General features: G+C 34.9%; 1 protein-coding gene across 1 annotated transcript in view; it reads right to left on the reverse strand.

The window, feature by feature from the left end:
* The window catches only part of PKHD1L1 (polycystic kidney and hepatic disease 1 (autosomal recessive)-like 1), a 168,118-nt gene that overhangs the window by 130,146 nt on the left and 15,876 nt on the right, over positions 1-22,096 (reverse strand). The window contains exons 6-16 of the mRNA XM_011968382.1: positions 20,633-20,726; positions 17,719-17,772; positions 17,119-17,192; positions 15,813-15,855; positions 11,869-11,939; positions 10,250-10,360; positions 7,856-7,945; positions 6,056-6,324; positions 4,806-4,897; positions 1,309-1,468; positions 892-1,027 (exon numbers count right to left, since the gene is read on the reverse strand). Of these exons, the coding sequence (XP_011823772.1) occupies positions 892-1,027; positions 1,309-1,468; positions 4,806-4,897; positions 6,056-6,324; positions 7,856-7,945; positions 10,250-10,360; positions 11,869-11,939; positions 15,813-15,855; positions 17,119-17,192; positions 17,719-17,772; positions 20,633-20,726 (1,194 nt within the window). The remainder of the gene's footprint in view (positions 1-891; positions 1,028-1,308; positions 1,469-4,805; positions 4,898-6,055; positions 6,325-7,855; positions 7,946-10,249; positions 10,361-11,868; positions 11,940-15,812; positions 15,856-17,118; positions 17,193-17,718; positions 17,773-20,632; positions 20,727-22,096) is intronic.

Below are 22,096 nucleotides of genomic sequence, written 5' to 3' on the forward strand. Positions count from 1 at the left end.
AAAAAAAACAAAAAAAGAAATGCAATGTTGTTTTTGTGTTTTAGCTGATAAAAGTTGGTGTTCCATACGCCTATCATTTAATTTAAAAAATTGAAAGACATGTTTACTTCTGTGCAATGATGAATTTAATTCCTTTAAAAATTTTTATTTTTATTTTAAGTTTTGGGGTAAATGTGCAGGATGTGCAGGTTTGTTACATATGTAAACGTAGATCATGGTGATTTGCTGCACCTATCAACCTATCATCACCTAGGTATTAAGCCCAGCATGAATTAGCTAGGTATTAAGCCCAGCATGAACTAACCTAATGCCCTCCCGGCACCGACCCCACCCCGCAACAGGCCCCACTGTGTGTTGTTCCCCTCCCTGTGTCCACGTGTTCTCATTGTTCAGCTCCCACTCATAAGTGAGAACATGTAGTGTTTGGTTGTCTGTTCCTGAGTTAGTTTGCTGAGGAAATGGCTTTAAGCTCCATCCATGTCCCTGAAAAGGACATGATCTTGTTCCTTTTTATGGCTGCACAGTATTCTATGGTGTACCACATTTTCTTTATCCAGTCTATCATTGATGGGCATTTGGGTTAACTATTCACAATTCCCATTTTCTTAACTTACACTTGTGAGTAACAGATATGTAAATTCCATGTGCATTTAGATATATAGTTATCATTATTGTTAGAAAATGATGGTATATGCCAGAAAGTTATTTGCATGGATGTTGTTTTCTATTCCAGTCTGAAGGCTTTTTGCCATAATATATTTTTCTGCTTCTTTGTCTAGCCTATCATCAAAACTATATTTTCTAGACAGTATGATTTGACTGGAGCAAATACTTTATGGCTACATCTATGCATGAACAGAAACAGTATCTCCCTTATTATTTATAACTTACCAGTTTTTTCCATATTATAGATTAATCTGTATTGGTAAGGTGAACATGAATTAGCTTCCACACAGGGGCTGGTTACCTTGATCTTCTGAACTTCATTAATTGCGTTAGTTGTTTCCCAGTTTTCTAATGTTATAACCTATTTTCCAATTAAAAAATATTTTTAATATATGAAAATTATATATACTTTAAAAGCATCATAACTCAGCTATTCAATGTTACTTTATTGCTCTATTTTACTACAAATGACAAGTAACAGCCTTTTTGGCTTATAATACAGATACTCAAAGTCATAATTCAATAATTGTCCATGACGACTTTCACCTAAAACAGTATCTTACCTAGTAAAATTAATAACCAAATTAAGATCCTGCCTTCGGACATTTACTTTCTGTAAGTGGAACTATAATCATAGCAAACCTGTACTTCCTGGATGATTGTCGACTGGGATTTGATAACTTGTTCTTCATTCACTGCATCTCCTGTTTGTTGTTCAGTATAAACATTTTGATACTGGTACAGTCCGACATCAACAAATGCACTTAATGTGTACTCCTGCAGCAAGATTTCAATATAATATCTGGAAAATAGAGTAACTAATGAATGTAACTTTTTTCCACAACACTTGCCATGAAATTATTTTAATGAATAAAATATCAACAATATTTTAAAAGCCTGCCTGTTAAATAACTTATATTGTAGTATCTCATATTTTAAATATTCAAATGTTAAAATTTTCATAGCAGTTTGCTAAAATAAAATGAATTATGTAAGGTATCTGCATTAGTAGAAAGTTGTTCTCATTCATAACCAATTCATTCAGCTTAGTCAATAAATATTTATTGAAGGCAATACTAGTTCCTATACTCAAGATCCTGAAAAATAACCCTGTCCCTGGCATATAGCAGAGACAACATGCAGAGGTTAAATATTGTAATGTTTTCAAGAAAATGTCAGGCTTAGACATAGCATATACTTTATACCTGAGGGGTTATATTTGTCAGGAATAAAGGTTCCTACTTTCATGTTCCTTAAATCTGGCTCCATTTGTAACTTGGGGAATAAAATATTGCCTCAGGAAACTTTTACTGGTCAGATTTACTATGGACCTCCAACTAGCTGGATGGGATTTTCACTTTATATTTTGAATTCCTGATTCTTGATGTCTCCTGCCCCTCATCCTGCTGGGTACCCAAGGTAATGCCTTCACTGAGCAGCTGTTACAGGAGAGTGCAAAACTACTGCTTCTCCTCTAAATCTCTAGCAATGTCACCATCGCTCACATCTTTGGAGAGGACAGCTGGGAGCTTCCCTAAACTGTCTCACATCACTCAACATACATTCTTATATAGGGAGAATCAGTATCCACAGTTCATGAAAGAGACTGAATGAGGGAAATTTATCATGTTTCATATGTGCAGAATGATGGGGTTCTGGATCATCGCCTGATGGAACTGATATTTGGGGATTATATCAGGCTCTTGACTTCCGTAAGAACCTGCTCATCAGTTCTGCTGACTTGAGATGATCAACACTAATTAAAGAGCAGAATTCAAAGAAGAACCATTAAAATTTTGCATCCTTACTCATGGCTCAAAACTATTAATTAGGTACTTTCTTTGTGCTAGACAATAAACTAAGCACTTTGCAGACGTTATTATATTTAATCGTCACAAAAGTTTCATAAAACAGATATTATTCCTTTCTCCATATGAATAACAAATGCTAATGGAATTTTAAGGATTCAAAAATTTTTTAAACTAGTAACTGAGGGAGAATTCCAAACAGAATAAGGTGACCAAAAAGCTATGCACTAGAGGAAACTATATTTGTGGTATTTGAGTAGAATGATTTAGCAATATGAGCTACCTTTGGAAAGGCTTGAAAAACCACTTTATAATAAACCAGCTAGAGTGGCCTCAATTTCAGATTTCACAGCAATCATTGTAAGCACAATATGTAAATTCCAAGCTGGTTTTGCAGGAGCACAGACACCAGGCAGCAGATGTATTAGGAGTTGCTTTCACTCAAACTCTGTGCTCCTGCCAAGCTGGTAGACTGAACTCATTTTCCAAGAACAAGCCAAAGTCTGAAAATGTACTGACACTTAATTGCAGTAGGGATTAATCAGGCACTCCATTTATCCTGACCTGGCCCAGTAGTTTTCATGGTTATGGAAGAAAATGTTTAATATATAAGGAAGTGAAAGCAGAAGAAGGAGGAAAAAAGGAATAAAGCTTTTTCCCCATGTCAGTATTACCAAGACCTCAGCGAGAACATTCAGTGTGAGAACATTAATTTGGTCCCAGGTTCCGTTGATCCCAACCCTCCCTGTCCAGTTCCATAGGATCCTCATGATGCTGCCTCTGAGCATAACTTCATCAATATCTGAAAGGGTGATGAGGTAAATTTATAAAGAAAAAAGCATTCCTCCGATCAAGAAGGGAAGTCTATTTCTGCATCCTTGAGTCTAGGCTTGGTCACTTGCTTTGGGCAATGGGATATCAGCCAATGTGACACAGACAGAGTATTGCAGAGTGTGTGTGCATTAGGACTCCCCTCTTTACTGCTGGGATCACATCCACAATGTGAGAAACTTGGGCTTGTCTCCTGGATGATGAGAGACCACGTGCGATTGGATGCCCCAGATACCTAAGACTCAACCATGCCTGCTGAGGCTCCAGACATGTGAGCGAGGCATTCTAGGTTACCAATCCCCAACTAAACTAGTCAGGACTAAAAGAACAGCTCAGCCAACTATAAAATTGTGAAAAATAATACACACTTGTTGTTTGAAGTTGCTACAGTCTGAAGTGCTTTGTTATACAGTAAAGTCTAATAGATCCAAATGATGAATATGATCTCAGTGCATCTTTTGATGTTCTTCATGTTAACTCCATTCCACCACCTTCTCCATTTTGAATGTATCATGTCTTTTATCTTCCTGTTTCCTAGGAATTCTGAATGGCTTTTTGAATGGGATTATCTGGTATTTGGATGATAATCCCACTCATTGGCTCCTTGGACTTGACCTTTCAACACTAAGCGATATGCTCTGTCAGTTCTGGCAGTGTATTTTAATATTCTCAAATTTCCAGTACCTGGCTCAGGGCCTGGAATAAACCAGTTAATAACAAATACACATTAACAGTAGTAACAATCTATGTGGCTTAGTGATTTTTCCCTAGCAATACTGAAGAGCTCAGCTGCAGGAACAGAGAAGTTAGATGGGTGGATTGATTGAGAGGTCCAAGTAAAGAACTAAGAAGAGGATCAAGTAATTTCACAAAAGTGTAAGTTTGCAACAGGGTTATTCTAGACTTCAAATTTCCCTGGTTAGCTGAATGCCAGTATTCTTGAAAATAAAGAAACACATTTGAATAAAATTATGGTGAATGACCAATTATAAAGTAAGCCAATAAACTAATATCCACTTCCACCAATAAAAATAAATTGAAAATATTTAAAAATATAGGCCAGGTGCGGTGGCTCACGCCTGTAATCCCAGCACTTTGGGAGGCCAAGGTGGGCGGATCACAAGGTCAGGAGATTGAGACCATCCTAGCTAACACGGTGAAACCCCCGTCTCTACTAAAAGTACAAAAAAATTAGCCAGGCGCGGTGGCGGGCGCCTGTGGTCCCAGCTACTCAGGAGGCTGAGGCAGGAGAATGGCATGAACCCGGGAGGCGGAGCTTCCAGTGAGCCGAGATCAGGCCACAGCACTCCAGCCTGGGTGACAGAGGGAGACTCCGTCCCAAAAAAAAAAAATATATATATATATGTATATATATATGTGTGTGTGTGTGTGTGTGTGTATGTGTGTATGTGTGTGTGTGTGTGTATATATATATTTAAAAATATAAACGTAAAGTTTGTAAATACCACACAGTAATTTAACGACAAGGAAAAACCTTACTCTTTTCCTTTCTGCAGATGAATATCCTCTGATCTTTGTGTTGGACTGGAAAAATAACTGTTGGCATTAGCAGAATGATGTGCAATCCTCACCTAATCCCAGAGAGATGGAGAATTTATTAATAGACCTTTTCAACATTTACTTATTTATTTATCATTTATTATTTCAGTTTTAGAAATTTCATAAGTAGAAAAATGTAAAACTACTTTATATTTTTCTTTTAAGATCTGTTATCTACTATGCTATACTTTTTTTAAAATTATCAAAGCTCACTTCATTCCTTCTACCCTTCAGTAACATCAACGGTACTGTACCGAGTATGCTACACAGATCATAGCTTTTCCATAACTAGAACCGCAGTGGAAACTAAGAAGATACATACCAGGAGAAAGGCAGTTATTGACAAATAAAATATTCTTTTGCTCTGTGGAGAACTTTGAGAGATTTAATCCAAATTAGATTGCCAAAGATTGCTAAATGGTTCTGCACACTAGAGTGAGAGGACTCTGGGCTTCCCATTATGAATGATTATACCGTCTTTGGAGAACACATGCTTTTCAGTACCAACGATGATAAAAATTAGAATTCATAAATTACAGGTAGCAATTTAAACTTACACAACCAGTCTGGGAAGCAATCTTGCCACATAAGTCGAGTCATAAAAGGTTAAATTGATTTGATCTGTTAGTTTCATATTTGTGAAATTGTCCTAACAAAATAATCCCAAATACAGAAAAGTTTAATGAACCTAGATGTTCAATAGAGTAGTATTATTTGTGGTCATAAAATACCAGAAGTAAATAAAAACTTATCAGTAGGGAGATGGTTATCTAAGCTTGGTAAACCCATGTAATAACAGTACTTAGTCATTAAAAATAGTGATTATATAAATTGTTTAATAAAATTAGTATTTAATACTAGTATGTGAAAAACTACATACGAAATTGAATGTATAATTCTATTTATGAAAAAAACAAAATAGTGAAATAACTTTTATCTCATGACCAAGTAAATGTAGAATAATGAAATCCCCATTTTCAGGTATGGGAAATTTTCTTGTAGGCTATAGGTTTTCTATCATCTTATATCTTGTATCATATCCAGGATAATAGCCAAGAGCCAAACCACATGACATCATTTCTCATATATTTTTAATACATTCATTTGTTTTGATTTAAAGTAAGTAAGATACATATAAACATCATCATAATGTTTTTATAGTATCAAATAGTATTCTGAGGTTACCCTACCTTATCTTCTGGAAGTCCAGTCTGGCTAAAATAAATAGCATAACGGTCATCACCTTTGATGTAGAATCTATAAACATCAGAATCTGGAGCCACCAAAAATCCACTAAAGCGTGCAACAAATGTGTCTTGTTCCATAGGCCAAATATAGGAAGCTGAATCTACCCAACTGGCACCCATGTACCCGGGGGTTTTTTCATCGTATTCCAGTATCTCTTCCAGATGTATTGGACGACTATTATTCCATACCTCAAGCTTCAGGCCTCTCCCTCCTAAGTGTGATGAAATAAAATAAGTCTTTCATCAGGATCATAATGCAATGTCTCAGTGGCTTTCTATTTGGGTGTGGGTTATAGACTCTGTATATCAATTCATATTTTTAGCATGTGTGAAAACAAAACAATTACATATTCCCCTACACTTACCTGTAGCCAGGGGGCAGCCTGCAATTTGTTCACTATTACTTCACTTATTTGAGCCTCAGTTTCCACATGTGTAAAATGGGAGTAATAATAATATTTGCATAGCTGCTAAAGGAATTATGTATAATACATATGTAAAACATCTGGCATTCAAAAAGTGCTTTATGTAAGATAATATATAGTAATTTCTACATATGATATAGCTGATGTTGCAAAACTTCAAGATTCATGCCATTTTAATACAAAACCTTTGCCTTGACTATTCTAACAAAAGTAAATTAATGGCTTACAAAGCCATTAATCAAAGAAGAGAAAATGTTGGCTTTCATATTTCTCTCAATATTTATTTTACTTTTTTAAAAAAAAAATACTTCTACTCTAGGATTTCTTCTCCTTCTTGGACAGAATCAAAAACAGGATACTCTCAATAAACTGTACCTATACTTGCCAGAATAAACCCTGTGATTAAGTTTTTTTTCCTAATCAGAAAGGAGGCATCTCTCTTTTTCTTTTCCTTCAACTGCAACAACAATTAGGCTTATTTCTTTCTTTAACAGCCTTAAGCTTGTCTGTACATGGAAAATAATGGCTGCTCTTCTTCAGCTGAATTTGGTTGAAGACAAGCTTAAGCACTTCAAACTTTTACAGCAGCAGGGTTTAGCGATGTATACAATTTTCTTTAAAGTCATCAATTATAAATTATCAAAATTATTTTCTTAAACTGCTCAATTTTTCCTAATATTCAAACCAAAGAAATGTAAGAGGCTGGTAAACCATTTAATTGGTTTCAAATGTGAAACAATGACACGATTATAAACAACTTTCACTGTGCAAGCAAGATATGAGACACACACCACACGCAGACACGTGTACAGCATTTCAATGTTATTAGTGTAGATAGGAAAGCAATTTCACTGGGTCACAAGGTGAAAGTCTGAAAAGAATTTGGAGTAACATTTCTCTCATCTCCTGTTTTCACTCCCACATTTTTCTAGACAAGTGAATATTTAACTTCCCCTATTTATCTTTATTAATCAGAAAAAAGCATTTAAAAAATTTCTATGTAGACTGTACCAAGTGTTAGTTATCATAATTTAATTAGAAATAAAAGCATAATTAAGCTCTGTCAGTAGAGATGTGCTGTTTTCAGTAGGGTGTCTTGATAATTTAGGCTGGGTTTTTCTCCACAGGTGCAGCTTTGTGGCAGTGATTTTAATAGAAATATTTTCTAATCCAGAAAATGTAAATTTTAAAACTTGGAGGAAATTTCTTACAATTCTTCCTACAAATTCTAAACTCCAAAAAGTTTAAATAATATTTTTACTAATATATTATTTTTATGTAAATATAGAAATGGCCATTTTCCCTGATGGTAACTTACCTGGATATACAGCTTTGAGAATATGAGGTTTGGGGGGTGTCTTGCAACATATACTCTTTTCCGTGACATTCAAAGTATCACAAGGTTCACCTATAGAGAAGCAAGATACAAAACCGTTACTACTGAAACTTCAGAATGCAATCACATCAGTGTATCTTTAAGCACTTTTGCAATTAAAACAAAGTTGCATAAACAAGAGGCAAATTGGGGCTCTTTATTTCCTTTACATATTCTCCATTAAAGCTTTTCGTGCAATAATTGTCATACTTCCACAAACAACATTTTTTCTGGTGGAACATCACAAGCCTGAGATAGAAAATTTCATAATTTCTGAGATTAAAAATTTGATAATACTATGTCTTTGCACAAGACATCACTTCCGAATCCAAAGTAAAAACTTCTATTTTGTTCCTTGGAGATAAGCTGCTGAATAAACCTGTGTCATTCAGCATTTGCAAAGGTAGATGACCCCAGACCTCTTGAGTAGGAAAAATGCTGGTTTAGTCCAAGTTCTTCAAATGAAAAAAAAAGGGGGGTAATAACTGTTAAATGGCATTTTCACAGATAAACTGAAACTAAAACAGGAAAAAGGCTTCAAAGATAGCTATTATAACTTTTACATCAGCACAATTAGACTTGCGAGAAGAGTCTATGTTTTAACCTCCATGTGTTCCTCACAATGCCTCACATATGGTCAGCCTCAGAAAGTACTCACTGAAATGGCAATTGCAGCCCATGAAATGTGAGGACAACGGAAATGGAGAGAGATATTTTTGCCAAGTTTTGTTTGATAGCCTGGAAAATTTCAATTTTGACATTACTTTTCACTATTTTATTTGTTTGTGTGTTTTTTGAGGCAGGGTCTTGCTCTGTCACCCAGGTTGGAGTGCAGTTGCATGATCATAGCTCACTGCAGCCTCCACCTCCTGGGCTCAAGCAGTCCTCCATCTCAGCCTCTCTAGTAGCTGTAACTACAGGCATGCACCACTATGCCAGCCTTTTTTTTTTTTTTTTTTTTCATAAAGACAGGTCACCCTGCGTTGTCTAGTCAGGTATCAAACTCCTGGGTTCAAGTAATCTTCCTGCCTCAGCCTGCCAAACTGCTAGTATTACAGGCATGAGCCACTGCACCCAGCCCCTTTCATTATTTTGAATGTTTTATGGATGCAAGAAATTTGAACCAGAAAACAGTAAATAGGAACAGTATATTAAACCAATCACCCATTTTATTGGAAGCAAAGGAAAGGCACATAAACATCACATTTTCAATAGATTATTGGGTATTCAAAATCTGGAATCTGGTTGCCATATTAATGGTAATGAAGGATGATAGAAAACTAACATGTTCTCTTTTCATATCAACAGCATCATAGTCGTATGCAAAATAAACATAAGATCAGATTATAAAACATATTATATAAATTAAAAGTGCATTATGGCCTGGGTTTTAATGTTTAAAACATAAAATCTGGTCAGATTAATACATATATGAATTTTAAATATTTATGGCCCAGGTTTTAATATGTATGCCAATGACCAGCAAGGATTCATGCAGACACGAAAGAAGAGTGTATAAATATTATGTGAGGTTGCTTAATATCCATTTCTCTTTTTTCTGAAATCACATTTTGGCTGGCTTGCAGGCAGATTCTGTAAAAGGTAGAAAGTACTTGAGCAAGAGGACCGTAGAAATGCATATGCCTTGTTCCATGGGCAGGCATCCTGTCCCCTGACTAGCAATAAAAGTGATGTCATTATGGCTGAATGGGAAGATTCCCAAGATCACATTCACTCCTTTTGAGCTGCATAGCTGCCTGCCTCTGAACAGATCTGGACAGGACACATAAAAGTGAAGCATAGCCACAGAACCAAGTCCTACATGCATTTGTAAATAGACAACTCATTGAAATTACTGCTCTTTTCAAGGCCAATATCATCAGTGATTACTGATGTCCAGATGAGGCACAGTATATGAGAAGAATATGAGGAGAACAACCCAAAATATTACTTTAAATTTCCTCACAATTAGCTAACTCGTTGAGAAATAACAACCATTCAAAAAGGGCACTTAAGAGCTTCTAAATTAAGGGTAGGTGTGTCCTTAAACTGTGGCGAGGAATTCATGGATGGCAGCTGCAATGCTGCTACACAAAGCCTGTTGGTGCCAACCCTAGAGCTCAGGTGCTATTCACATGAGATTTCAGGGAGTGGCCCTTGCTGGAAAATTGCAATGGAAAGAGTATCAAACCCCAGAACCAAATAACTGTGTGAAAATACTCAGATTCCAATTGAAGGCATGAGTTGAGAAAAAACTATTATTAGTATTATGAATTATTAAAGAACAGGCAGAATTAGTGGTAAAAAGGTAATATATCAAAAAAACATGAGAAATACCTCCAACTAGAACTCTGATGGGGAAATCTGTCTGATCAAAGAACTGTCCACTTATTGTCAGCATGGTGCCACCTCGAATGCTTCCTTGTGAAGGAAAAATCATAGTGACCTCTGGGGTAAAAGCACATTAAATAAAATACCATAAATATTACACATAAATGCAAATGCCTGATTTTTTAAAACTTCCAAATTACCTAGCCATAGCACCTTTGTTACCAACTGCATAAATTAGGTGTTTCATTACTTTCTCTGATGCAATCCTGCAAAAAAGACAATAAACATGGCATTGATGGAGACTTATATTCCATGAGGAGCAGGCTTTGGTGGTGACTGGTATTAAAGCAACATTCATAATACGAGCATTAAAGAAGTAAGGAAAACCTGAGCTGAACAGGAAGGCAGGTAGAACCACTCTTCTTCCATACGCTCTTGAAGAATGAACCTTTCCTATGTTCATGGACCAACCTCTTATAATTTTCTCTTCTAGTAATACATTTAACTATGATTGAACTTCTTGTGGCTTTGTATATGTAAGTTGTAGGTATATTGTAAAATAGTCCAGTACATGACATATGGCAGATTCTTACTAAAATTTATCCTTTTTAACTCTATCAAATACCTATGTATTGTTACATATGAATTTCACACTAAATAAGCTTCTAGGAAAAGCCAAGATACATCACATTTGATTGATTCCAAGACCCACCTTTTTTAACATCTTTGAAATCTAAATGTATCTTTCCATTACTCCTGACCTGGAGTGGAGTACAATTCTTTCAGGATGATTTGTGTTTGTTCTGATACTCTCCAAGGGATACTATCAACCTGAGACCTCTTTAAATTAAATTATGATCTTCTTGAGGATTCTTTTGGACCACACTGAGAGCATAAATCTGAGACAGTTTCAGTGGTCTCCAAGTTACCAAAGTCAAACTTTAGATTTTTTGACTTTACAATGGTGCAAAAATAATGAATTTGGTAGAAACCATATAGTACTTAGAATTTTGAATTTTGATCTTTTCCCAGGCTAGTGATATGCAGTAAATACGCTCTCCTGATGCTGAGCAGCACAGCCAGCAGCAGCCCCCAGTCAGTCACGCAATGATGAGGGTAAACAACTTGTACCTGCAGAACACTGTGTTGTCAGATGATGTAGCCAATGTGAGTGTTCTGAGCACGTTTAAGGAAAGCTAAGCTAAGCTAATACACATTCAGTGTATTAAATGCATTTTCAATTTAACAATATTTTCAACTTATGATGGGGTTATCCCATTGTAAATTGAGAGGCATCTATACTGGTTTTTGGTTAAGATTGACAGTGGAGATTTTTTCCCTCCCTCTACCAATAGCCAAAGTTGAAACATGCAAATTTCCCTGCTGTCTGTGTTAGTGTAATGAGTTTATTTTTCAATCAATCTTACACTAAGAGTATTGTCTGCTGTGGGGGAGGTCCTGCTTAATGTTGGAGCTTTCTGTTAGACTCCCCATCTTAGGCATTTTTCCTTTCCTAGCAGTACATCAAATAATATAATACACCTTACACTCATTGCCTTTGGTTTGGTTAAATCAATTATACACTGTCTTCCCCCCTACAACAGAGTGAAAGAAAAGTCACATACCTGCATATGTTTGAAACATTGAAATTTTATTGAGAGAAGAAACAAAATATGCCATTTTCTGTGGAAAACTCCTGTTAAAAAAAGGTTAAAGTTTCTGCTTTAAATGATCTTTAATTTAGGAACTTTTTTGTTTAACTTCGGTGATAGTACTTATGTGATAATCTGCAAAAGAGCAGGATGAAACTTTTGCAAGAGGATAAGAATTTTCTTTATTCTGATTTGGTTGTTGGTGACATACATATATACATTTGGTACTGAATTGCAATCTATATCTCAATAAAGTTGATTTCTTTTTCTTTCTTTTTTTTTTTTTTTTTTTTTTTTGATGGAGTCTCGCTCTGTTGCCAGGATGGAGTGCAGTGGTGCAATCCCGGCTCATTGCAACCTCTGCCTCCCGGATTCAAGGGATTCTCCTGCCTCAGCCTCCCAAGTAGCTGGGACTACATGTGCATGCCACCACGCCCAGCTAATTTTCTTTTATTTTTAGTAGAGTTGGGGTTTCACCATGTTGGCCAGGATGGTCTCTATCCCTTGACCCCGTGATCCGTCCTCCTTGGCCTCCCAAAGTGCTGGGATTACAGGTGTGAGACCCTGCGCCTGGCCCTAAAGTTTATTTTAAGAAATTATATTGACATAAAAAAGCATACAGGAGGATTATCCGTTATAAAGGCTGGGATCTTCTGCTGACCACACCAGTCTGTCTTCTTTTAGAACCTCTTTTTTGTTCTAAGATGAGGGATCACGCTAGGACCTTTCAATTGATTATGCCGTTTGATCTTTACATCAACCACATGAGGTAGGTGAATTTCAGAGAATTAACTTAAGATCACACAGTAAGTAAGTGGCAGACACAGAACTGGACCCAGGCAGTTTGAGTCCAGAGCTGTGGCTCCTCCTCACCTGTGTATTACACAGTACTCCTCCTCCGCCCACTAATCTGTGTGACACTGCAAGTGGATGACAGCAAATTAGCAATAATTGACCGGGTTAAAACTGTCCTTAATAAACACAGTGCCTATTATTCATAGATACGCACTTATACTTCTATAAACCTAAAGAATTAAGAAGGAAAATAATTCTGGAAATTAAATGCTGTTACTTTAATTATGTTCAAGACATTCTCCATTAGAAAAGTTAAGAAATTCCAATATTAAGACTCATATCTTATTTATCATAGTTTTACTGAATTAGAATCTAAAAGAATAATGTAAATCTTGTCATTGAGACCAATAATTAACACTCCTACAAATCTAACCCAGGCATTACCATGTTTATTTGCAAGACTAAAGAGTCTCTGGAAATATTTTATGCTAGATTAGCTACTTAAGAAGTTCATGCTAGATTTCATATTTTTATGTCAGAAGCCTTTTGGCTGATTTCCCAAAGATCTGAAACCTTGCTAGCTCCAACGATATTATGTCTGGTCAGATCCTGCATCTCAAAAATTAACTCTGCTTCTTAAATTAGTGGGGAAATTGCCTCCTGAAATAAAATTTGAATGTAATTTATTTTGGATGACACTGAGGTTGTTTTCACTAATTCATTGATAATGACTAGGCATTTCTCAATTAAGGCAGCGTCGTCTGAACCTTATCAGTTTGGAACAGCTGTTGTTTGAACTTGGGGTAATAGAGAAGAGAAGGTTGGCTATTAAAAGAAATACAGAATAGATGCCACAGAAAGGCCTTTAATTGGTTCATTTGATATTCAACAATGCTCATGAAATTTGTGAAATATCAGCTTTATAAGTTAATGAATGATTTAACATTCAAAAAATACCATGTAATCTTAAAACTAGGCTTTAAAATCATAAATGTCATATTTCTAACAGTTATCTTAAATTCATAAGAATATTTTATACAGAAACACAAATTTCCTCAATTCTAAGGCATTTGTACAAAGGAACAGGCATTGGCTTTAAAATTGGGTAGGGGGTAGAACTATAAATTGAGTCCATAGAATCAACAATTTAATGCAGTATTTTTGCTTCTATTATATGTGAATTTGCTGGCATTTCTAAATTGAAAGTTTCTGGGCATGTTAATGCAGCATATTGATTTATGAGTACTTATCAATCACATTCAACCTTGATCACTCAAATCTTCTATTTTTGGATAATTATTTCTCTGAGAGACATATGATGGATTTGGCAATTAATGCTTTTCATACAGACTCAGAACTAAGAATTCATTTTTCTTTCACCTTGGGAAGGTTGCTACTAAGAGCATTTTTAAAAATCATGTATAGTTCAAAAAATCATTTAAAACTCAATAATTATTGTCCCTAATATGGTTTTCTAATATGTTCAACAAAATCCTGTTGCCCTGTCTTATCAAGTCGTATATAAGTAGGTCATCCCTGAAGAGAACAATTGTTAAGTTATGGGACCCTAAGTCATGTGTCCCATGTAAATCACAAAGTTGTATTATAGCATTGTTTATATATCTTCCACTCTGATTTACTCTTAGTTTTGGTCTAGCCTATATTGGTCTATAATAAAGTGTCCAGTCAGGCATCATTTTGTTATAATGACACCTATTGCCTCTAGATGTCTAGAAGTAGATGGTCTCTAAATACAATGCTAGTGCACTTGAGTTCACTAACCAATTGCAGTTCCATACATGAAGGGACAAAATCTCATCCTTCACTTCACTTCACTCATCACTCAGTCTGTGAGTGCTGCTAGGAATAATATCTACTTTGATTGTAATATTGCCATTTTTTCAGACCTCTGATCATTGTTCAGAGACAAAAAATAAATTAACAGATCTTTCCTATTATTGATCTACTATAGCTATATTAGGATTGAGTGTTAATGCAATTTATTTGGATTTCTGTCAACTCACTTTCTCAATAGGAAACACTGTGACATTTTGGGCAGAACAATTGATTTGGGTTTGGCACATCATGATACTGCCCACTAAAGGCCATTAACATACCCAGTTACTGTGACAGTCAGGGGATTCTCCACACATTTGCAAATGCTCCCAAGAGTAGGGAAATCCTGCTATGGTATGGAATCCTGGATTAGGATCGTAAGTAGTGACGAAATATAGTACTGGTTGCTGAATCACTCCATCAGTCATGGCAAAGCACTGGAATAAAATGCTCAGGTCCTAGAGTTAGATGGCATGAGTTTGCACACTAATGCTGCTTCCTACTAGCTGAATATCCCTAGGCAAATTATTTAATGTTTCTAAGTCTCACTTTCCCAGTGGATAACATAGGGTGGATGATAACACTTAATTTATCCTTGGGAGCTTCTTTAGGAGGATTAAACTCGATAATGTATGTAAAGTGCTTAACACCATGCCTGCTGCTAAATGTTCACTATTATTATCTATAATATGGGGTTTCAACATGCATTGAGATTTGCATACTCTGATATTTCTATAAAAGTATGATGATCTTTCTTACTGAAATTAGAATGTAGAACATCTGGAAATGAGTTCTAGTTTTATTAAAAGTCATAAATATGAGTTACTAATATTGCTGTTAAGATGCACAATTGAAAGATATAACTACCATCTTTCATAACTCCTTATGTCTTGATAACTTAAAAGAAAATCTTTATCAGGTAATATTAACCATGAGGTTTTATTTATTCTCCCATTAGTTTAAATTTGAATTTAATTGCTTTAGTTATTTAAAAAGTTACAGTTAAATCAGAAAAGCTGCAGTACATAAAATAATACTTTTCCATAACACAAGTGAAGATTTTTATGTTATTTTAGTTAATGCTAGATTTCCCTACAACAGAAAGGTTATGTATGAAGCCTAAATTATGAGAGAAAAGAAATCACAGACTCTTTAACTATTAATTTGGGGAAATAAAGCAGTTAAGTTTTTAAACCTCTGCATCTATGGCACAAAGTAAATATACATTTTATCTTATTTACCCAGTTGAATAAATTATAAAAATTATTATTTACAAAATAGCCTACCTTCCATAATCATTATCTAAGATGAAACTGACATTGTGATGACCTGGAATTAATGAAAATACACCATCAAATTCCCAATCACAGAAGAACAATAACTCTATATTACAAAGCTGATTTAAAAGCAGAGAAAAAGTACAAAATCAAAATTGTACTTATCCAATTTTCTATTCATCATCAAAGAAATAAAAATTGAACTGTCTTAAAGCAGCCACTATATAAAACTATACACAATGAGGTGTCTTGAAGTTATAACTAGAAACACCTAGCAAAATGTGATCATGAATGAAGAATAATAAAAGAACAGATATGTAACCATATTGCCCTGAAATTTCTTTTATTTATTTAACAGCTATTTAATTGTTCAGACACTGTACTAGAGGCTGAGAGAGCAGATGTAGGGTGAGCACACAGCTTGTCCTTCTTCTAACAGAACACAATGTCTAGTGGAGGGAACAGTTAGCCAAGAGCAATGACACAGAGAACTAAAAATTGTGATAAGGCTGTTAAGAAAAAAAGTAGAATGAGCTTTGAAAATGTAAGACAGGTGATGACCTAGGCCTTTTTGAGAACATGACATTTTATCTGAAATGTTTAGGATAGGAAGATTGCAAAGGGCCTGAGACAGAAGGGAGGGAAGCCCATTCAAGATTTAAAAGAAGGCCAGGTGCATTGGCTCACCCCTGTAATCCCAGCACTTTGGAAGGCTGAGGCGGGAGGATCACCTGAAATCAGGAGTTTGAGACCAGCCTGGCCAACATGACGAAACCCCATCTCTACTAAGAATACAAAAATTAGCCATGCGTGGTGTTGCGTGCCTGTAATCCCTGCCACTAGGGAGGTTGAGGCACAATAATTGCTTGAAGACGGGAGGCTGAGGTTGCAGTGAGCTGAGATTGCAGCACTGCACCCCAGACTGGGTAACAGAGTGAGACTCTGTAACACACACACACACACACACACACACACACACACACAAAATCTATGTGTCTGGAGGACGTAGGTCAAGAAGAAAAGAACAGAGCAAAATTAAGGCAACAGGCAAAACAGCCAAATTAGACATGGAATGCTGAAGGGAGAAAGAAGAAAAAAAGAAACCTGAAGAAGTTTACCTTATATATAAACCACAAGAAAAGACTAATTCATACATGCTGGCATGAAAGTGAAAAGAAGCCAAGGAAAAGAGAAAATACTTAAAAAAAAAAAAAACTGATTCAAAAGGCAGAGGAGGGATGTCTAGGAGAATACAAAACAGGGAAATAGAATAAGGCATCTGTAAGCATTATGAAGAAAGATGACCAACACTTGCCAATAAAAGTTCCAGTCGTCTTACAAACCATGGAACCCATATCTCCATTTGGATGATCCAGTTTTAGACCATACCTAATAAAAAACGTTAATGTCAAAGTTTATATTGACACTAAAATTTTAGAATATTGTATTTCTCTTAAAAACAACTCATTAATTTCAGAATATGAATCAGGACAGAAAGTGTTGCAACAACCAAAATTTCTGTAAAATAAAATCATTTCCTAGACTTCATTGGAGATGTTTGAATAAAATTTTATATAACAAAAAATATTTTATAATTTTGGCTATGCCCTTTAATATTCCTTTAAAAGAGTTTGAGATACTGCCAAATGAAATAATTCCTTGATAAAGATATTGCTCAAAACATCTTTTCTCATAAAAATCTAAATAGTTCATATTATACTATCTTGGAGACTGAGTAGGATATAAGGTAGCACACCTAACTGTAAAAATGATTGCTAATTTGTTTTGGGATATTATAATTTATACTGTATTATAAAGCATTTAGCTATGCAGTATTGGTAGCTATTACTATTTAAATTCAGTTTGCTTATATCTGCTATTTGTTTTTATAAAGAAAATAATTTGAAATACTTACAAATTATCAGATTGTGGTATGAGAAGTTCACAGGGCATTCCTCCAATGTAAACTCTGTACAAATATTTTTATTAGAAAAGATCAAGTTATGTTTAACAAATTGTTTCAAAAATGCGCTCCTCCCATCAACCTCACTGACTCCCTTAATTTTTTTTTCTCAATCACTTATTATTATCTACCACTCATTCACTCAATAAAACATCTACTGAGCCTCTATTATGTGGCAGTCCCTGCTGTAGGTACTGGGACACATCAGTGAACGAAACAAAGATCCCTTTGTTGCCCTCGTGGAACTGACATTTTAACTGGGAAAGACGAATAAAACATTATAATCATAACATATTTAATGTGTTAGAGGTGTTAAGTACTACAAGAAAAGACAACATAGAAACAGATAATAAACTCATCCATCTGAAGTTAAATCATCTCAAATAAAAAGAATTTTGTAGTAGGTTTTATACTATAGGAATTAAGGTAAACAGCACAGCCATCACAAAGTTAACAGGAGAAAGAGGATGTGTAACAGCATCAGTGACACATGAATGAAAATAAGAAGCTGAGCAGAGCCAGAGTTCAGCTGCAGGGAAAGCATCTGCCTCTGTATTTCCCCAGGTGATCGGGTCTGACCTATTACTTTGGAGCTGATAGTACCTGATGCTGTTGGAGGCTGGCAGGTGACTGACTGATATTGGATTCTTTGCAACACCAGAATAAACCATCAGCTTTTGTGACAGCAAATCCCAGACTCAAAATAAGGCCAGATACAAACTTGAACTATAAAAAATAAGGACTTTTGTTTGCAGAAAATTTTGAATTTTTTAATATACTTTTATGCATAAGTCCATTCATTTGATCATTACATTAGGATTGTATAAGCAGGTAAACTGAATTGTTGTACCCATTACACATATTCATGGATTTAAATTCTCCTTCTAATCTCCTGCCTCATTCTAGCTAAATAATAAATTTAGCAGCTAACACTTGGAATAGGTTCCTACGACGTTTAATCCTTACAAACATCTTATGAGTTAGTTACTATTATCCTTCAATTTTGCACATGAAAAAACTGAAACAGAAAGCTTAAGCAGCTTGCCCAAGCCTGCAGACAATGAGGGGTAGAGCAGGGATTCAAACTCAGTTTGGCTGCAGTCAGTGTTTTTAACCACAGTTGGTAATCCACACAGTGGTCTGGGTACGTGTACCTAGGGGAAAACCACCCTATTTGGTCTTAAATACATATTTTTTAGAATTCTTTTTACCTGATTTTTTAGAACAAAAGCTCCTTAGTAAGCACTAATCCCTCTTTCCATTTGCATGTCCTCTATAATTTCTACCTGGTCTGAATTTGGAGATTTAGTTGAATGAACAAGATTTGTGAGAAGCAGGTCTCCTGAATTCCTGCCCAGAACACAGCCTATTGCTCTCAACTCCCTCCCTACTAACAGAATCCAGGCATAATAAATTGCCTCGGGAGCCCTGGTATCATAATTAACATGGTAGAAATGAGATAAATTCAGCTCCAAGACTTTCTTGCCCACACATTAATAGATGTGTGAAAAAAAAATCTGAATTTACATATAATAGCTCAGGATTTCCAGAGTATAAGGATTAGATAGCCTGACCTCTAAGGTCCCCTCTCACTGCAATTCTGTGATTTCATGGAATAATTTCCATCCAAACCCTTATATTAAGCAGAAATAAATTCCAGTTTCAGCGGAGGAAAAAAGGAAACTCTTTTTGAAAGTTAAACTTTCTATTTCCTGGCCTTACTATGGGAAAGGATGACTTAGAAAACCCTGTCTAAGAATTAGAATAAAAACCATTCATAACACTCAGCTATGAGAAGCAGACAAAATTTTTACTTCTACTAATCAGTATATATAAAATGTTAAATATCTCTACTTGGAAATTCTTTTATTACATATAAGGAATTAGTATGAACATTTTCAGAAATTATAGATGCATACAAATGTGATTTAATTAAAGGTTCTGTTCTATACAATGCCAGATAAATCTTTATTTCACTTATTAAAATCTTTTAAATTACTTGTTTTACAAAATTATATATTTGTGTGTGTGTGTGTGTATATACCTCACCTTTATAGCATTCAAAAAATTCTCTAATTGTTGAGTTGCTATCTGAATTAACTTATCCGTTTACCTGTTTTATGCGTGAATTCGATAAACATAAAATCTTGAAAGCCATAATTGTGAGTCTATACTTTTTTTCTATAGGAAATAAATAGGGCTTTCAGTCTTTAAAGGCAGGATGGAAATAATACCATCTATGCTACAGGAAGCAACTCTAGTGACAATGCTAGTTTTCAGTCCAAAATGTGGACAATTTTTTTTTTTGACATTAGCTAACTAGCCAAAGTTACTGTCTAGTTCACAGTTGGCAAATGGAAAAAACAGGATTCAAAGCTTGGCCTGTTAATGAGTTATTAACAATATTTGGTTTCAGCACTTGCCTGTACATCATGAAGTAGTAGAAAAAGTGTCAAATACTGTGTTACGAGACTTGTGTTCTACTCTTGACCCTGACTAAGCTATGTGACCTCTAGGCCTCAGGTGTTTTTATGCACAAAATGAGGCAGTTAGATTAAGTAATAAAGGCCTCTAGTAATAAATTTGTATGACTATAATTCAATAACGTTGGACTTGTCTGTGTGTTTCTTCTATTAATAAATCCATCACAAAACAATAAGAAATTACATCAGACCAATAAAGAAAGACATATCGACCATTGCTTCCTTGTCAATGAATCTTCCAACAGTCTGTTTTACTTTCTATAATATGGCTGAAAACACACTGGTTAGTTCTACCACATTGTAATAGGATTTAATATCATTGGCCCATTATTTCTGGAATATTATATCTCATTTATAAGAGTATATTTCCAAATCAAGATTACCTCAAAATCCTAACATTTTTCCCATTTGAGCTTAGTGCAATATTACTTCCATAGACGTCAGTGAAGATTCTGCCTTGGATTGTTATTAGTGTACCTGAAAACAAACAAAAACCCCAAAAAGGTTCTGTGTAAGAAAATCTATCCACACACTTAATAAGAAAACACAAGAGATTTTCCCAATAAAACCAGGACCCAGACACTTATACCCCATGTTTGCCACTATTGTTTAGCATTGTTCTGAAAGTTCTACAAACACAATAAAACATGAATGAGTATCTATAAATATTTATAGATTAGAGAAGTATAGCATAGAAGACAGGATGATATTCTATAAGTACTGCTTGGGTCAATGGGTGATTATTTCAGAAAATAAAAAGGATCTCTGTACTGAAAAGTAAGAGAAATCTTAGATGAAATAAAAATGAAATATAAAAAATAAAACCATAACAATTCTTGAAAAATAGGTGAAAATTTATATAATATTTATATAGTTTGGATAGTAGGATCTCCCATCACTTAAAAATGAAGAAAAAATAATAAAGATTAAGATCCATAGATGTGATAATAAAAATCAAAATTTGTCTGGATGACAGAAAAATCATTAATACATTTTAAAAGTAAATGATAAACTCAAAATATATTTCTTACATATAACATATAAATGGTTAATATCCTTAAAATATAAAGAATACTTGTAACTTAATAAGTAAAATGGTGAATAACTTTAAATTAAGCCAAAGAGATAAACAGTTAATGTATAAAAGAAGGAATACAAATGGTCAATAGGGAAAAAATAAGTTTAATTACATAAATCAAAGAACTGGAAAAAAATTAAACCTACTGTATATAAATTCTTCAAAAAATAGTACCTAGAATTGTCAAGGTTACACATTCTCTGTTATTGCCGTTGGGATTATAAACTGGAATAATATAGTAATTATAACCCTGGAAACAAGTTGAAGGTACAAGTGGTGGGGGAGCGGGCGTGGATAAATACTTTACAGTAGATGAAGACATAGCCATTGAAAATAGATTGCTAGCAAGACTAATAAAGAAGAAAAGAGAGAAGAATCTAATAGATGCAACAAAAAATGATAAAGGGGATATCACCACTGACCACACAGAAATACAAACTACCATCAGAGAATACTATAAACACCTCTACACAAATAAACTAGAAAATCTAGAAGAAATGGATAATTTCCTGGACACTTACACTCTCCCAAGACTAAACCAGGAAGAAGAAGCCTGAATAGACCAATAGCAGGCTCTGAAATTGAGGCAATAATAAATAGCCTACCAACCAAAACCAGTCCAGGACCAGATGGATACACAGCTGAATTCTACCAGAGGTACAAGGAAGAGCTGATACCATTCCTTCTGAAACTATTCCAATCAATAGAAAAAGAGGGAATCCTCCCTAACTCATTTTATGAGGCCAACATCATCCTGATACCAAAGCCT

The sequence above is a fragment of the Mandrillus leucophaeus genome, unplaced genomic scaffold, assembly GCF_000951045.1.
Source record: "Mandrillus leucophaeus isolate KB7577 unplaced genomic scaffold, Mleu.le_1.0 Scaffold840, whole genome shotgun sequence".
NCBI classification, from domain to species: Eukaryota; Metazoa; Chordata; class Mammalia; order Primates; family Cercopithecidae; genus Mandrillus; species Mandrillus leucophaeus.